The sequence below is a fragment of the Phasianus colchicus genome, chromosome 1, assembly GCF_987193195.1.
Source record: "Phasianus colchicus chromosome 1, bPhaCol1.hap1.1, whole genome shotgun sequence".
Classification (NCBI taxonomy): domain Eukaryota; kingdom Metazoa; phylum Chordata; class Aves; order Galliformes; family Phasianidae; genus Phasianus; species Phasianus colchicus.
Genome location: NC_143436.1, coordinates 80,124,757 through 80,140,956, shown reverse-complemented (window position 1 = coordinate 80,140,956; position 16,200 = coordinate 80,124,757). Strand labels below are relative to the sequence as shown.

At 56.8% G+C, this 16,200-nt stretch overlaps 2 protein-coding genes across 6 annotated transcripts in view; both read right to left on the bottom strand.

The window, feature by feature from the left end:
- Window positions 1–2,988: 2,988 nt before the first annotated feature.
- The window catches only part of LOC149919781 (neprilysin-like), a 29,869-nt gene continuing 16,657 nt past the window's right edge, over window positions 2,989–16,200 (bottom strand). The window contains exons 2-6 of one of the 5 annotated variants that reach the window (XM_090149565.1): window positions 11,319–11,460; window positions 9,601–9,841; window positions 8,216–9,128; window positions 6,670–6,884; window positions 2,989–3,126 (exon numbers count right to left, since the gene is read on the bottom strand). In XM_090149565.1, coding sequence (XP_090005691.1) covers window positions 9,068–9,128; window positions 9,601–9,841; window positions 11,319–11,460 — 444 coding nt within the window. In that variant the 3' untranslated portion in view covers window positions 2,989–3,126; window positions 6,670–6,884; window positions 8,216–9,067. Of the gene's footprint in view, window positions 3,127–6,669; window positions 6,885–7,044; window positions 7,114–7,326; window positions 8,152–8,184; window positions 9,129–9,600; window positions 9,842–11,318; window positions 11,461–16,200 lie in introns of those variants that run through there. The other 4 variants (XM_090149561.1, XM_090149556.1, XR_016470736.1 and 1 more) reach the window with 4 other exon arrangements.
- Window positions 14,603–16,200, bottom strand: part of LOC149919777 (neprilysin-like) — a 59,944-nt gene continuing 58,346 nt past the window's right edge. The window contains exon 7 of the mRNA XM_090149498.1: window positions 14,603–14,740. The gene's annotated coding sequence lies outside the window, so the exon portion shown is untranslated. The remainder of the gene's footprint in view (window positions 14,741–16,200) is intronic.

Below are 16,200 nucleotides of genomic sequence, written 5' to 3'. Positions count from 1 at the left end.
TAAACAATTTTTTGTGAAGTGAGAGTCAACTAATTTTGGATGAAATTCTTGGTAAAAATTCTCTCGGAACACAGGCAGAGATAGCGTACCATATGCAATAAATCCACATGCTCGGCAAAGAAAGACAATAATTTTGGAGTAAATTAAAGTTTTAACATCTTGATTCTCTCCATAAAAATTTGACTTTTCTCCTGAACTGTTGAACCAGTGCTGTTACAGCAGAATGTGACTCAAGAGGATGTTCTCCAGTGGAAATCGTAAACAGTTTCAGCTGCAGTAGGCAATGCTGATATGCTTTGTAATGACTTAGGAGAGGAAACATCACCTTCTGCATCCTTTATAGTAGCATAAGGAAAAGGCTGAGGCATTTAATGTGGTGGTTTTTTTCTTGTTTTTGTTTGTTTGCTTGTTTGTTGTATTTTAGCCTGTTTTTAACATCAGTGATAGGTTTTGGGCTGCTGAGTCCCCTGAATTTGAAGACCATGACCAGCAGAGCAGTGACTTCCCAACTGCGGCCACTGAAATTGTGAAGAAACAGTTATATGAGCTCAGTGTTCATAAGTCTATAGGGCCTGATGTGATTCATCCTAGAGTGCTGAGGGAGTTAAGAGATGTTAGACCTGGACCCTTTCCACCAATTTGCCAAAGGTCGCGGGAGGCCACTGCTGGCTTGAACCTAGACAGTGTTACACTGATCAACAAGAGAGAGGAGCCGGAAAACAGACCTGCTGGTCTAACCTCAGGCCCTGGAAAAGTTCAGGATATTATCTGCTATTGGAAGATGCTTAAAGAACCAAGCCTTTATCAGGCACAGTCCACAGGAGTTCATGAAGGGAATGTCCTGCCCTAGTACTCTGATCTCCTATTATAAGGTCTCTGGCTTAGTGGATGAAGAGAAGACAGCGAATGTAGTCTTTCTGGATTTTAATAAGACATTTGAGACCATCTCTCACAGCATCCTTCTGGAGAAATTGTTCAACTATGAGCCAGCACTGTGCCCTGACAGCCAAAAGAACAAACAACATTTTGGGCTATGTTAAACACAGCACAGCCCGCTGTGGCTGGCAATTCTTCTGCTGTATTTAGTGCTGGTGCAACCTCATCTTAAATACTGTGTGCAGTTCTGTGCTCCACAATATAGAGGGAATGTTTAAGACACTTAAATGGATGCAAAGGAGGGCATCAAAGCTGGTAAAAGTGCTGGAAGGCATGTCGTGTGAGGAGAAGCTGAGGATGTTCTGGCTGACCGGTAGGGATGAAAGGAGGTACCCTTATTTGTCTCTAAAATTTCCCGAAGGGAAATGGAGAGGGAGGTGCCATTTACTTCTTCCTTCTAACAGACGAAAGGACACAAAGGAACAGCACAAAGATATGACATGGGAGGTTCAGACAGAACAGCAGGAAAAACGTATGTTCAGTGAAGGTGGTTGAAAACTGGAAGAGGCTTCCTAGTGAGGCAGTTCATGTCCCATGACTGCCAGTTTTTGAGGAACATTTGGACAATGTGCTTATTAATATGCTTCATCTTTTCGTTAGCTCTCAGCCAGTTAAGTACATGGTTTTCATAGGAACCTTCCACCTCCTCTCCTCTCCTCTCCTCTCCTCTCCTCTCCTCTCCTCTCCTCTCCTCTCCTCTCCTCTCCTCTCCTCTCCTCTCCTCTCCTCTCCTCTCCTCTCCTCTCCTCTCCTCACCAGTCCTCTCCTCACCACCCTTCTATCCTATCCTATCCTATCCTATCCTATCCTATCCTATCCTATCCTATCCTATCCTATCCTATCCTATCCTATCCTATCCTATCCTATCCTATCCTACCCGATCCTATCATATGCGACTCGACTCTAGACTCAACTCGACTCGACTTGACTCTAGGAAAGAACTTAAGAGAGCAGAGATCTATCAGAACTAGCAAGTGTCAGAAATGCAACAGAGACCTCCTCAGGAAGAGACCAGATGACAACATACACCTAGAAAAGGCCTTTGAGGGCTACCACAGCACACTTCTTCACCGAGAAGATGCTATATGAGGTGACCTCTATGGTGACAGCGGGTGTAAGCAAATATCCAGTCAGAGGTAAAATCATAAACACCGTGGTGCATCGGCTGCCAGCCCGGCATCCCACTACAGGTGGCTCACAGAGTTCTTCATTGCGCAGGTCTGGGGCTGCAGTGAGGAGTGGAGTGCAGCAAAGCCCTTCCCAGCTCCGCAGTGAGGTGATTCCTGTCCTTGCATCACCAGCCTCTGGAGCCCTTCGGATGGGGCTTGTGGCTGAGGCTGGGTGCCAGATAGAGGACAAAAGCACTTCCCGCATCCCTCCTCCTGTGTGGGGGGTAACGGGGTGCTCGATGCCACGTTCCCCCCCGAAGTTGGGCCCCCACCCAGCAGCTTTGTTCTTGTCTTCCAGCGCTGAAGGCACACGCCTACTGCTCACCAGGAAGATGGAGCAGCTGCGATGGGAAATGAGAGGCACGGGGAGCAGTGGTGCAGGGGCAGCACTTCCTAACAGGAGTTGGGGGCCTGGTGCTGCTTCCTGCTTTGGGGCACCTCCCTGCTCCTGTGAGGGTAGGGGCCGCCTGGGGACACGGCATCCTGGGGGCGGCTGCATCTTGCCTGCCCTCCTCCAGCAGCAGTGAATATGCAGTGATGCAGCTGGGAGCTGCTGGAGGTTGTGAGCAAGAAACGGCAGAAGCTGCCCAACAGTGTGAAGTGCTCTGTTCTGCTAAGCGAAGTGTCGGTGGTCCATGGCACATAGTGGAACCCCCCAGTGCTCCCGTACCAGTTCTCGGTTCCCTGGGGCCCCACTCAGCTCTTGAGCCCCTGCTTGTCCCCCAGCTCGAAGCTGAGGCTGAGGATTCCCAGGGTGCTGCTGCTTGGCTGGGGGCTGCACTTAGGGAGCGCATGAAATCTCTGGCAGGTGGGGGGAGACCTGCAGTGCCCTCCCCAATCCAGCCTGATTTCCCAGATGCAAAGAAAAGCAGTACAACACAGGTAAGCAGAACTGTTTATTTTCCAGGTGCTCCTGCAGATATGCTGGCAGATCTCTGCTCGGCTTCTCTTCAGACACGTCCTTCAATAGCATAAGAAGGAGGGAGGATGGTAAAAACGGCGGACCATAATGCGGAGCATCCTGTAGAGGAAAAAAAAAGAATGGGGGAAGAGGGGTGCCCTCCGCCTGAGGAGGGGACCCTGTGCGTGGCTGTGAGATGGGGCTTAGCCCTCGAGTTTTCGAGGGATCCCCTTGCGTGCGGGTGCTGCTGGGGTGCCCTCCGCCTGAGGAGGGGACCCCGTGCGTGGCTGTGAGATGGGGCTTAGCCCTCGAGTTTTCGAGGGATCCCCTTGCGTGCGGGTGCTGCTGGGGTGCCCTCCGCCTGAGGAGGGGACCCCGTGCGTGGCTGTGAGATGGGGCTTAGCCCTCGAGTTTTCGAGGGATCCCCTTGCGTGCGGGTGCTGCTGGGGTGCCCTCCGCCTGAGGAGGGGACCCCGTGCGTGGCTGTGAGATGGGGCTTAGCCCTCGAGTTTTCGAGGGATCCCCTTGCGTGCGGGTGCTGCTGGGGTGCCCTCCGCCTGAGGAGGGGACCCCGTGCGTGGCTGTGAGATGGGGCTTAGCCCTCGAGTTTTCGAGGGATCCCCTTGCGTGCGGGTGCTGCTGGGGTGCCCTCCGCCTGAGGAGGGGACCCCGTGCGTGGCTGTGAGATGGGGCTTAGCCCTCGAGTTTTCGAGGGATCCCCTTGCGTGCGGGTGCTGCTGGGGTGCCCTCCGCCTGAGGAGGGGACCCCGTGCGTGGCTGTGAGATGGGGCTTAGCCCTCGAGTTTTCGAGGGATCCCCTTGCGTGCGGGTGCTGCTGGGGTGCCCTCCGCCTGAGGAGGGGACCCCGTGCGTGGCTGTGAGATGGGGCTTAGCCCTCGAGTTTTCGAGGGATCCCCTTGCGTGCGGGTGCTGCTGGGGTGCCCTCCGCCTGAGGAGGGGACCCCGTGCGTGGCTGTGAGATGGGGCTTAGCCCTCGAGATTTCGAGGGATCCCCTTGCGTGCGGGTGCTGCTGGGGTGCCCTCCGCCTGAGGAGGGGACCCCGTGCGTGGCTGTGAGATGGGGCTTAGCCCTCGAGTTTTCGAGGGATCCCCTTGCGTGCGGGTGCTGCTGGGGTGCCCTCCTCCTGAGGAGGGGACCCCGTGCGTGGCTGTGAGATGGGGCTTAGCCCTCGAGTTTTCGAGGGATCCCCTTGCGTGCGGGTGCTGCTGGGGTGCCCTCCGCCTGAGGAGGGGACCCCGTGCGTGGCTGTGAGATGGGGCTTAGCCCTCGAGTTTTCGAGGGATCCCCTTGCGTGCGGGTGCTGCTGGGGTGCCCTCCGCCTGAGGAGGGGACCCCGTGCGTGGCTGTGAGATGGGGCTTAGCCCTCGAGTTTTCGAGGGATCCCCTTGCGTGCGGGTGCTGCTGGGGTGCCCTCCGCCTGAGGAGGGGACCCCGTGCGTGGCTGTGAGATGGGGCTTAGCCCTCGAGTTTTCGAGGGATCCCCTTGCGTGCGGGTGCTGCTGGGGTGCCCTCCGCCTGAGGAGGGGACCCCGTGCGTGGCTGTGAGATGGGGCTTAGCCCTCGAGTTTTCGAGGGATCCCCTTGCGTGCGGGTGCTGCTGGGGTGCCCTCCGCCTGAGGAGGGGACCCCGTGCGTGGCTGTGAGATGGGGCTTAGCCCTCGAGTTTTCGAGGGATCCCCTTGCGTGCGGGTGCTGCTGGGGTGCCCTCCGCCTGAGGAGGGGACCCCGTGCGTGGCTGTGAGATGGGGCTTAGCCCTCGAGTTTTCGAGGGATCCCCTTGCGTGCGGGTGCTGCTGGGGTGCCCTCCTCCTGAGGAGGGGACCCCGTGCGTGGCTGTGAGATGGGGCTTAGCCCTCGAGTTTTCGAGGGATCCCCTTGCGTGCGGGTGCTGCTGGGGTGCCCTCCGCCTGAGGAGGGGACCCCGTGCGTGGCTGTGAGATGGGGCTTAGCCCTCGAGTTTTCGAGGGATCCCCTTGCGTGCGGGTGCTGCTGGGGTGCCCTCCGCCTGAGGAGGGGACCCCGTGCGTGGCTGTGAGATGGGGCTTAGCCCTCGAGTTTTCGAGGGATCCCCTTGCGTGCGGGTGCTGCTGGGGTGCCCTCCGCCTGAGGAGGGGACCCCGTGCGTGGCTGTGAGATGGGGCTTAGCCCTCGAGTTTTCGAGGGATCCCCTTGCGTGCGGGTGCTGCTGAGGTGCCCTCCGCCTGAGGAGGGGACCCCGTGCGTGGCTGTGAGATGGGGCTTAGCCCTCGAGTTTTCGAGGGATCCCCTTGCGTGCGGGTGCTGCTGGGGTGCCCTCCTCCTGAGGAGGGGACCCCGTGCGTGGCTGTGAGATGGGGCTTAGCCCTCGAGTTTTCGAGGGATCCCCTTGCGTGCGGGTGCTGCTGGGGTGCCCTCCGCCTGAGGAGGGGACCCCGTGCGTGGCTGTGAGATGGGGCTTAGCCCTCGAGTTTTCGAGGGATCCCCTTGCGTGCGGGTGCTGCTGGGGTGCCCTCCGCCTGAGGAGGGGACCCCGTGCGTGGCTGTGAGATGGGGCTTAGCCCTCGAGTTTTCGAGGGATCCCCTTGCGTGCGGGTGCTGCTGGGGTGCCCTCCGCCTGAGGAGGGGACCCCGTGCGTGGCTGTGAGATGGGGCTTAGCCCTCGAGTTTTCGAGGGATCCCCTTGCGTGCGGGTGCTGCTGGGGTGCCCTCCGCCTGAGGAGGGGACCCCGTGCGTGGCTGTGAGATGGGGCTTAGCCCTCGAGTTTTCGAGGGATCCCCTTGCGTGCGGGTGCTGCTGGGGTGCCCTCCGCCTGAGGAGGGGACCCCGTGCGTGGCTGTGAGATGGGGCTTAGCCCTCGAGTTTTCGAGGGATCCCCTTGCGTGCGGGTGCTGCTGGGGTGCCCTCCGCCTGAGGAGGGGACCCCGTGCGTGGCTGTGAGATGGGGCTTAGCCCTCGAGTTTTCGAGGGATCCCCTTGCGTGCGGGTGCTGCTGGGGTGCCCTCCGCCTGAGGAGGGGACCCCGTGCGTGGCTGTGAGATGGGGCTTAGCCCTCGAGTTTTCGAGGGATCCCCTTGCGTGCGGGTGCTGCTGGGGTGCCCTCCGCCTGAGGAGGGGACCCCGTGCGTGGCTGTGAGATGGGGCTTAGCCCTCGAGTTTTCGAGGGATCCCCTTGCGTGCGGGTGCTGCTGGGGTGCCCTCCGCCTGAGGAGGGGACCCCGTGCGTGGCTGTGAGATGGGGCTTAGCCCTCGAGTTTTCGAGGGATCCCCTTGCGTGCGGGTGCTGCTGGGGTGCCCTCCGCCTGAGGAGGGGACCCCGTGCGTGGCTGTGAGATGGGGCTTAGCCCTCGAGTTTTCGAGGGATCCCCTTGCGTGCGGGTGCTGCTGGGGTGCCCTCCGCCTGAGGAGGGGACCCCGTGCGTGGCTGTGAGATGGGGCTTAGCCCTCGAGTTTTCGAGGGATCCCCTTGCGTGCGGGTGCTGCTGGGGTGCCCTCCGCCTGAGGAGGGGACCCCGTGCGTGGCTGTGAGATGGGGCTTAGCCCTCGAGTTTTCGAGGGATCCCCTTGCGTGCGAGTGCTGCTGGGGTGCCCTCCGCCTGAGGACGGAATGGGTCAGGAGCCCCTGGTGGAGGGGTCTCTCCCCTGAGTGGGTGTCTGTGGGTACCTGTTGCTTGTTGCTTTTTCCGGTGCTCTGTCTGCTCCGTAGCTGGGTTGGTCTTGTTGCTCTTTGGCTTTGGCTCTGGCTCTGCTAGCATCTTCATGCCCATCTGCTGGCTGAGGGCCATGTACCGCTATCCTTGGCTGAGCTTCTGCCTGGCCTTGCTCTTTTTCTGCAAGATCTCTTGTTTCGCAAGTTCTGTCTGTTCAACTTTCTCATATCTAGGTAAAAAGAAATATAAGCGCAAATTATTTCCTTGCAATGTCGGTCTTCTGCGGTTCTGCATCATTTTTCAGCCCGCTCCCTCCCATCTTTATTTTCTATTAGCTGTCAGTTACTATCTTGCCCGTACTGACCAAGTTCGGATTTGACTACACTTACTTTTACAGTAAGCTGTACGTTTGCAAAAGCTTGCAGAGCTTTCCATGACAAAGAGCGGTGTCACAGCTCCTGAGGAGGAAGGCGGGACGGACTTCAGGCTCGGGATCCCCGAGCCGAGCCCCAGCACCGCCTCCTCTCTCGGCCAACGGGCGAAGCAGACGGGCAGCGACCAAAGCTGCCGATCGCCTTCACGCCGGAGGCGGTGCCGGCACTCGGGAGGATGGCAGAGCCCGGGGCCACTCGGCTCGAAGCCCTTCCCGCCCGCCCGGCCCGTCTCCCCACCTGGCAGCGCGGCGTCGGGTCGGCTCCGGGTGCGGCACGCCGGCTGCTGAGCGGCGTCACGGCAAGCAAGCCGCTAGCAACGGCACGCGTTCTAACGGGCTGCCTACCGCCACCCGCACAACGCCCGCCCCAGCCGCGCGCTGCCCCGGCAACGGCTTCCTCCCCTCCTCCTCGCGGCTCCTCCTCTGCCTCCCCCCCGCTCGGCGGCGGCGGCGATGGAGGCGGCGGCGGCGGCGGCCGGGGCTGCCCGAGGGAAATCAGCGGGGAGGTGCGGGCCGGGCCGGGCCGGGCCGGGGCGGAGCGGGGATGTGCGGGGCGGCGGCCGTCGGTACCTCCCGGGGCTCCGCCCGGAGCGCCGATCTGTGCTGCGCCCTTCCAAGCGGCGTGCGGGGCCGCGGCCTGCGGGAAAGGCACCCCGGCTGCGGCCAGTTTTGTCCTCCCGTAATGCTTGTTTAGCAATAAAGCAACCTGGATGGTGACTATTGAAATAGCGTAATTATTCCCTTCGGGCTAACTCCAGAAGGACTCTCTGGGGCTGGGGTTGGGGCTGCACGTGGCAGTGTGAGACGTCTTTCCGAGCCGTAATGATTCTGTGATTCTCCCATTCCTTTTCAAGTGCAGATTTACTCTTCCAAATACCAAACTGTACCACAGCAGCTACAGGAAAGCTACTCCGTTCAAGGCTGCTCTTCGAGGATGCCTTTCTGAGCGCGCTAGAGTTCTCAGGATCCTTGTACTTCTCTCGTCCCTGAACCCTGCATCCCTAAACCACTAGGTGGGAACTGGGAGAATAAATCCCTCCCCCAACCCCCCCACCCCCACTGTAAGGGCAGAACAAGTGATGCAGTGTGTACTTGCATTTGGACTGGCCTTGGTGTACTGAACACACCTTCAGCTTTGTCCACTCGCGTCAGCTGTTACTTGCAGCCAGCAGCCGGCGCCAGTATCATTTGTGAGGAAATGTCCCAGCGGAAGTCCTTCCTTGGGTGGACTCTGGCAGGCAAATGCCAAAGCTATGAACGCGACAGCTACCGCGCAGCAAACCTCCAGCTGTCTGTGTGCTTCGTGACGGTATCGGAGTGTCACAGCCACCCCACGACCTCACAGTGCGCCGGGTGCCTACCCGTAGCCAGCGAGCCCAGCCCGCACTGAGGTCGTGGGGTGACTGTGAGTTCAGGTAGTCACGGTGCTGGAGCGGGATGGCATCCGTGGGCACCGACAGCACAGCCCGGCGCGACGCGGCGCGGCGCGGCGCTGCTGAGCGGCAGCGAGGAGCTCCGTGCCCGAAATGCGACGGGCGCTCCCGCTGCGCGCTCCGTTCTACAGGCTGAAGCCGCCGGGTTTTGCAAAAACGCGAAGAGTTTCTCGCTGCGCGAAACGCCTTTTGCGCCTTGGAGCCTTCAGTGAGAGCGCGCGTGTCCGCTCGGGTTGGGAGAAGTGGATTTCCAAGAGGGCTCTGTCGGAGCGTTTCGGTCACTCCAGGGGCGGTGACAGAGTTCCCCCCGTGGCGCTGCTCCGTAGCGACCGTAGCTGCTGTTCCGAAGCCAACGTGAGAGCTTGCCCTGTGAGGACGGGGGACACTCCTGGTAGGCCATGCTTTACCAGTGCACCGCGTGCTTCCACCACACGTGAGCACAGAGCTGCTGTGCTCCACCTCAGCTGTTGCCCATCATGAGGCACTGCAGGGAAAGCACTGCACCACTGCATGTTGAAAGGGCAGTCCCAGATGTGTGAACAGCTGTCAGCGCCGAGCTATCGCAATACAAGCCCACAGTGATGCAGCACTCACCAGTGCTGTAGATCTGCGGATAGAGTTTACATTAAAACACGCCAAAAAAGCCACGCTCTCCATCCCTCTGAATAAGAAAGTGAGAGGAGGAGGCAGAAATCCAGCATGGCTCAGCAAGGACCTGCTGAGCAAGCCGAGGGCCAAGAGAGGTACACTCAGGCTTTGGCAACAGCGGTGTGTCACCTGGGAAGAGTGCACGGGTGCCAGTGGCATCCTGGCTTGTATCAGAAATAGCACTGCCAGCAGGAGCAGGGAAGTGACCATCCCTCTGTACCGAGCTCTGGTGAGGCTGCACCTGGAGAACTGTGCTCGGTTTTGGGCCCCTCACTGCAAGAAAGGCATGGAGGCCCTGGAGCGTGTCCAGAGAAGGGCAGCGAAGCGGGTGAGGGGTCTGGAGCACAAGTCTGACGAGGAGCAGCTCAGGAAGCTGGGGCTGCTTAGCCTGCAGGAGGCTCCGGGCAGAGCCTATCGCGCTCTGCACCTACCTGAAGGGAGGCTGTGGTGAGGTGGGGCTTGGCCTCTTCCTACCTAAAAGCCTTTTCAATATCAGCTGGTTTTCTTCCAACAGCACATCAGAGGTGTTTTGTGACACTTCTGTGCTTGAGTGTTTGCCTTCCCAGCTGCCACAAGCGTATTTGTAGAAATCCTCACAGGGGTCTACAGTGTCATTGCTAGAATTCAGGAATCCGGCCAAGAGTGCAAGGCTCGGTTCAGCATCACATGATCCTGGGTAGGAAGGAAACGAGAGATCTGAGCGGTGACACTGGAGAATGAGGACAACATATTCAACAACTGAGGAAAAAAAAGAAAGAAAAAAAGAGGGATCTTATAATAAGATTTCTGTTTGATACAAGCTCCACTGCGTACAGACTGCTGAATTCCTTGTGAGCTTTTGCTGAAGGTGCAATAATACACACTCTGTCTTCGACTTCACACCAAGGCTGCTTTGCACTTTGCCAGGGAGATTCTTTCAGTCAGAGACAGGTAGTTCGTGCAGAGGTGGTGCCTGCCCTCCAGTGGTTCTATCTCGGCAGCCAAGGCTTGGATGACTCCGCCTTTTCTCTGTTCTCTCTCAAACAGCACGCACTGATTTGACCAGGTGATAAACAAGAAACTGCTGGTGATGTTAACACACAAAGCAAAAGGAGGCCATGGTACAACGAAGGTAAGGAGAAGAGCTTAGTACACGCAGGGAGATGTTCAAGGTGGGAAACAAGCATTTCTCAGTAATGACATCTGTCAAAACAGGACGAAAACTCACTTGTGGTGTATCTTGCTTTGATTTAAAACCTCCTTCATCCCAAACGCTGGGAAGCCCTGGCTGTATGTTCTCATTTCGTGTCTGTGTCTTGTATCAACATCAGATCAGCTCTACTATTAAATAATAGTACTACAAATCAAAGCAAGATTTTCATGCTATGGTGTCAAACTGTGGTTTGTTAAAGTGGAAGGAGGTGCAGGGAGTGCAAATAGACATGATCTAAACTAACAACTTTCTCCTTAGTTTCTCTAGTGAAGCATACATGACAGCAGTGGGAGAAAAATGCCTGTCAACAATGCTTGTTTTGGAGTAGGAGATACGTGTGCCCTCCAATCTAAACACAGCTACAATATTTAGCTATCTGTACACGTAAGCGTTTGTGCGGACTGTTCTGCAGGCAGCTTTTTGGTGAATTGGAAAGATAACTGACAATTTCTGGCCTCCGCTCACAGCTTCCGCACTGCACAGGAGAATATGAGTTTTCTGTATATCAGAGTAGTGATTGGTCCTAGAAAACTGGAAGTAGGCTTATGAAATCAGGGATGGACAAGTGGAAGAGAAGCTCTAAATCTCAGCTTCAGAGCCAGTTTCCTGGAGCTGGCTGCAGATGGAGCAGGGTCATAGAAGCTGGAAGCCAGGATGATGAAATTCAAGAAGAATTTCTTGACAATATAATGCTGCTCTCTCACAAAGCTGGGCCCAGGCTTATCAAATGGCAGTCGGAGGAGGACAAGCGGGGGGATATCTCCCCACGGTCACACAGGGAGGAGGCAGAACAGTCTGCCTTTTTTACAGCTGGTACTTTTTTACACTTCTTTGTCTTTCTGAAAGCCTCACCCTCACACAGATACTGAGCATAATAATCCATGCAGGCAGAGAGAGGAACAGATCTTATAAACAGGGTGGGTAAGGAGTCAGGGAAAAGGATATTCCACATTATACCTAGAGCACAAGTCATCGTGATGTAGGTGATGAGTAATGCAAAACCGAGGAGAGTACTGAGAAGAAGCGCACACAGCAGCTGGCTTTTCTCCTGAAGACATCGTTCTTTCTTTGGACCTGTTCCCAGCTCCTGGTCCCAGGTCTGGAGAGAGAAAAATGAGACACGCAGAAAAAAAGGAAGAATGGACAACTCATTACATTTAGCACTGGTCATACACTACACCTTCTTCCTAAGCAACTAGAAACTCCCTTTTGACTAGTGCCAGAAGGCTAACAGGAGGCCCAGTCCTCTCCCATAGGCTTTGCTTCATGCCTTTTGTTTCCCATTCTTTTCCAAATACAGCTGGTTCCACAGTGTTATGAAATATGCATCTAAAAACCAGCTTGCCATGAGGAGCCGTGTCCTTCCATAGCTTTTCTTGGTGTTCGGAATCACCTTGAATACACCTCCTGAAGATATCAAAGCCTGTTTGGAGCCCATAAAGCTGATAACAGGATGACCAGGACTAGAGGCTCTTCATTCTGTTAGTGTAATAATGTCACTGAATCACAGAATTGCAGGGGCTGGAAGGGACCTCCAGAGATCGTCAAGTCCAACCTTCTTGGACATCACCTTCTGCATCCTTTATAGTAGCATAAGGAAAAGGCTGAGGCATTTAATGTGGTGGTTTTTTTCTTGTTTTTGTTTGTTTGCTTGTTTGTTGTATTTTAGCCTGTTTTTAACATCAGTGATAGGTTTTGGGCTGCTGAGTCCCCTGAATTTGAAGACCATGACCAGCAGAGCAGTGACTTCCCAACTGCGGCCACTGAAATTGTGAAGAAACAGTTATATGAGCTCAGTGTTCATAAGTCTATAGGGCCTGATGTGATTCATCCTAGAGTGCTGAGGGAGTTAAGAGATGTTAGACCTGGACCCTTTCCACCAATTTGCCAAAGGTCGCGGGAGGCCACTGCTGGCTTGAACCTAGACAGTGTTACACTGATCAACAAGAGAGGAGCCGGAAAACAGACCTGCTGGTCTAACCTCAGGCCCTGGAAAAGTTCAGGATATTATCTGCTATTGGAAGATGCTTAAAGAACCAAGCCTTTATCAGGCACAGTCCACAGGAGTTCATGAAGGGAATGTCCTGCCCTAGTACTCTGATCTCCTATTATAAGGTCTCTGGCTTAGTGGATGAAGAGAAGACAGCGAATGTAGTCTTTCTGGATTTTAATAAGACATTTGAGACCATCTCTCACAGCATCCTTCTGGAGAAATTGTTCAACTATGAGCCAGCACTGTGCCCTGACAGCCAAAAGAACAAACAACATTTTGGGCTGTGTTAAACACAGCACAGCCCGCTGTGGCTGGCAATTCTTCTGCTGTATTTAGTGCTGGTGCAACCTCATCTTAAATACTGTGTGCAGTTCTGTGCTCCACAATATAGAGGGAATGTTTAAGACACTTAAATGGATGCAAAGGAGGGCATCAAAGCTGGTAAAAGTGCTGGAAGGCATGTCGTGTGAGGAGAAGCTGAGGATGTTCTGGCTGACCGGTAGGGATGAAAGGAGGTACCCTTATTTGTCTCTAAAACTTCCCGAAGGGAAATGGAGAGGGAGGTGCCATTTACTTCTTCCTTCTAACAGATGAAAGGACACAAAGGAACAGCACAAAGATATGACATGGGAGGTTCAGACAGAACAGCAGGAAAAACGTATGTTCAGTGAAGGTGGTTGAAAACTGGAAGAGGCTTCCTAGTGAGGCAGTTCATGTCCCATGACTGTCAGTGTTCGAGGGACGTTTGGACAATGCGCTTATTAATATGCTTCATCTTTTTGTTAGCTCTCAGCCAGTTAAGTACATGGTTTTCATAGGAACCTTCCACATCTTCTCCTCTCCTCTCCTCTCCTCTCCTCTCCTCTCCTCTCCTCTCCTCTCCTCTCCTCTCCTCTCCTCTCCTCTCCTCTCCTCTCCTCTCCTCTCCTCTCCTCTCCTCTCCTCTCCTCTCTTCACCACTCCTCTCCTCACCACTCCTCTCCTCCGCACTCCTCTCCTCACCACCCTTCTATCCTATCCTATCCTATCCTATCCTATCCTATCCTATCCTATCCTATCCTATCCTATCCTACCCGATCCTATCATATGCGACTCGACTCTAGACTCGACTCGACTCGACTTGACTCTAGGAAAGAACTTAAGAGAGCAGAGATCTATCAGAACTAGCAAGTGTCAGAAATGCAACAGAGACCTCCTCAGGAAGAGACCAGATGACAACATACACCTAGAAAAGGCCTTTGAGGGCTACCACAGCACACTTCTTCACCGAGAAGATGCTATATGAGGTGACCTCTATGGTGACAGCGGGTGTAAGCAAATATCCAGTCAGAGGTAAAATCATAAACACCGTGGTGCATCGGCTGCCAGCCCGGCATCCCACTACAGGTGGCTCACAGAGTTCTTCATTGCGCAGGTCTGGGGCTGCAGTGAGGAGTGGAGTGCAGCAAAGCCCTTCCCAGCTCCGCAGCGAGGTGATTCCTGTCCTTGCATCACCAGCCTCTGGAGCCCTTCGGATGGGGCTTGTGGCTGAGGCTGGGTGCCAGATAGAGGACAAAAGCACTTCCCGCATCCCTCCTCCTGTGTGGGGGGTGACGGGGTGCTCGATGCCACGTTCCCCCCCGAAGTTGGGCTCCCACCCAGCAGCTTTATTCTTGTCTTCCAGCACTGAAGGCACACGCCTACTGCTCACCAGGAAGATGGAGCGGCTGCGATGGGAAATGAGAGGCACGGGGAGCAGTGGTGCAGGGGCAGCACTTCCTATCAGGAGTTGGGGGCCAGGTGCTGCTTCCTGCTGTGGGGCACCTCCCTGCTCCTGTGAGGGTAGGGGCCGCCTGGGGACGCGGCATCCTGGGGGCGGCTGCATCTTGCCTGCCCTCCTCCAGCAGCAGTGAATATGCAGTGATGCAGCTGGGAGCTGCTGGAGGTTGTGAGCAAGAAACGGCAGAAGCTGCCCAACAGTGTGAAGTGCTCTGTTCTGCTAAGCGAAGTGTCGGTGGTCCATGGCACATAGTGGAACCCCCCAGTGCTCCCGTACCAGTTCTCGGTTCCCTGGGGCCCCACTCAGCTCTTGAGCCCCTGCTTGTCCCCCAGCTCGAAGCTGAGGCTGAGGATTCCCAGGGTGCTGCTGCTTGGCTGGGGGCTGAACTTAAGGAGCGCATGAAATCTCTGGCAGGTGGGGGGAGACCTGCAGTGCCCTCCCCAATCCAGCCTGATTTCCCAGATGCAAAGAAAAGCAGTACAACACAGGTAAGCAGAACTGTTTATTTTCCAGGTGCTCCTGCAGATATGCTGGCAGATCTGTGCTCGGCTTCTCTTCAGACACGTCCTTCAATAGCATAAGATGGAGGGAGGATGGTAAAAACGGCGGACCATACTGCGGAGAATCCTGTAGAGGAAAAAAAAACAATGGGGGAAGAGGGGTGCCCTCCACCTGAGGTGGGGACCCCGTGCGTGGCTGTGAGATGGGGCTTAGCCCTCGAGTTTTCGAGGGATCCCCTTGCGTGCGGGTGCTGCTGGGGTGCCCTCCGCCTGAGGAGGGGACCCCGTGCGTGGCTGTGAGATGGGGCTTAGCCCTCGAGTTTTCGAGGGATCCCCTTGCGTGCGGGTGCTGCTGGGGTGCCCTCCGCCTGAGGAGGGGACCCCGTGCGTGGCTGTGAGATGGGGCTTAGCCCTCGAGTTTTCGAGGGATCCCCTTGCGTGCGGGTGCTGCTGGGGTGCCCTCCGCCTGAGGAGGGGACCCCGTGCGTGGCTGTGAGATGGGGCTTAGCCCTCGAGTTTTCGAGGGATCCCCTTGCGTGCGGGTGCTGCTGGGGTGCCCTCCGCCTGAGGAGGGGACCCCGTGCGTGGCTGTGAGATGGGGCTTAGCCCTCGAGTTTTCGAGGGATCCCCTTGCGTGCGGGTGCTGCTGGGGTGCCCTCCGCCTGAGGAGGGGACCCCGTGCGTGGCTGTGAGATGGGGCTTAGCCCTCGAGTTTTCGAGGGATCCCCTTGCGTGCGGGTGCTGCTGGGGTGCCCTCCGCCTGAGGAGGGGACCCCGTGCGTGGCTGTGAGATGGGGCTTAGCCCTCGAGTTTTCGAGGGATCCCCTTGCGTGCGGGTGCTGCTGGGGTGCCCTCCGCCTGAGGAGGGGACCCCGTGCGTGGCTGTGAGATGGGGCTTAGCCCTCGAGTTTTCGAGGGATCCCCTTGCGTGCGGGTGCTGCTGGGGTGCCCTCCGCCTGAGGAGGGGACCCCGTGCGTGGCTGTGAGATGGGGCTTAGCCCTCGAGTTTTCGAGGGATCCCCTTGCGTGCGGGTGCTGCTGAGGTGCCCTCCGCCTGAGGAGGGGACCCCGTGCGTGGCTGTGAGATGGGGCTTAGCCCTCGAGTTTTCGAGGGATCCCCTTGCGTGCGGGTGCTGCTGGGGTGCCCTCCTCCTGAGGAGGGGACCCCGTGCGTGGCTATGAGATGGGGCTTAGCCCTCAAGTTTTCGAGGGATCCCCTTGCGTGCGGGTGCTGCTGGGGTGCCCTCCGCCTGAGGAGGGGACCCCGTGCGTGGCTGTGAGATGGGGCTTAGCCCTCGAGTTTTCGAGGGATCCCCTTGCGTGCGGGTGCTGCTGGGGTGCCCTCCGCCTGAGGAGGGGACCCCGTGCGTGGCTGTGAGATGGGGCTTAGCCCTCGAGTTTTCGAGGGATCCCCTTGCGTGCGGGTGCTGCTGGGGTGCCCTCCGCCTGAGGAGGGGACCCCGTGCGTGGCTGTGAGATGGGGCTTAGCCCTCGAGTTTTCGAGGGATCCCCTTGCGTGCGGGTGCTGCTGGGGTGCCCTCCGCCTGAGGAGGGGACCCCGTGCGTGGCTGTGAGATGGGGCTTAGC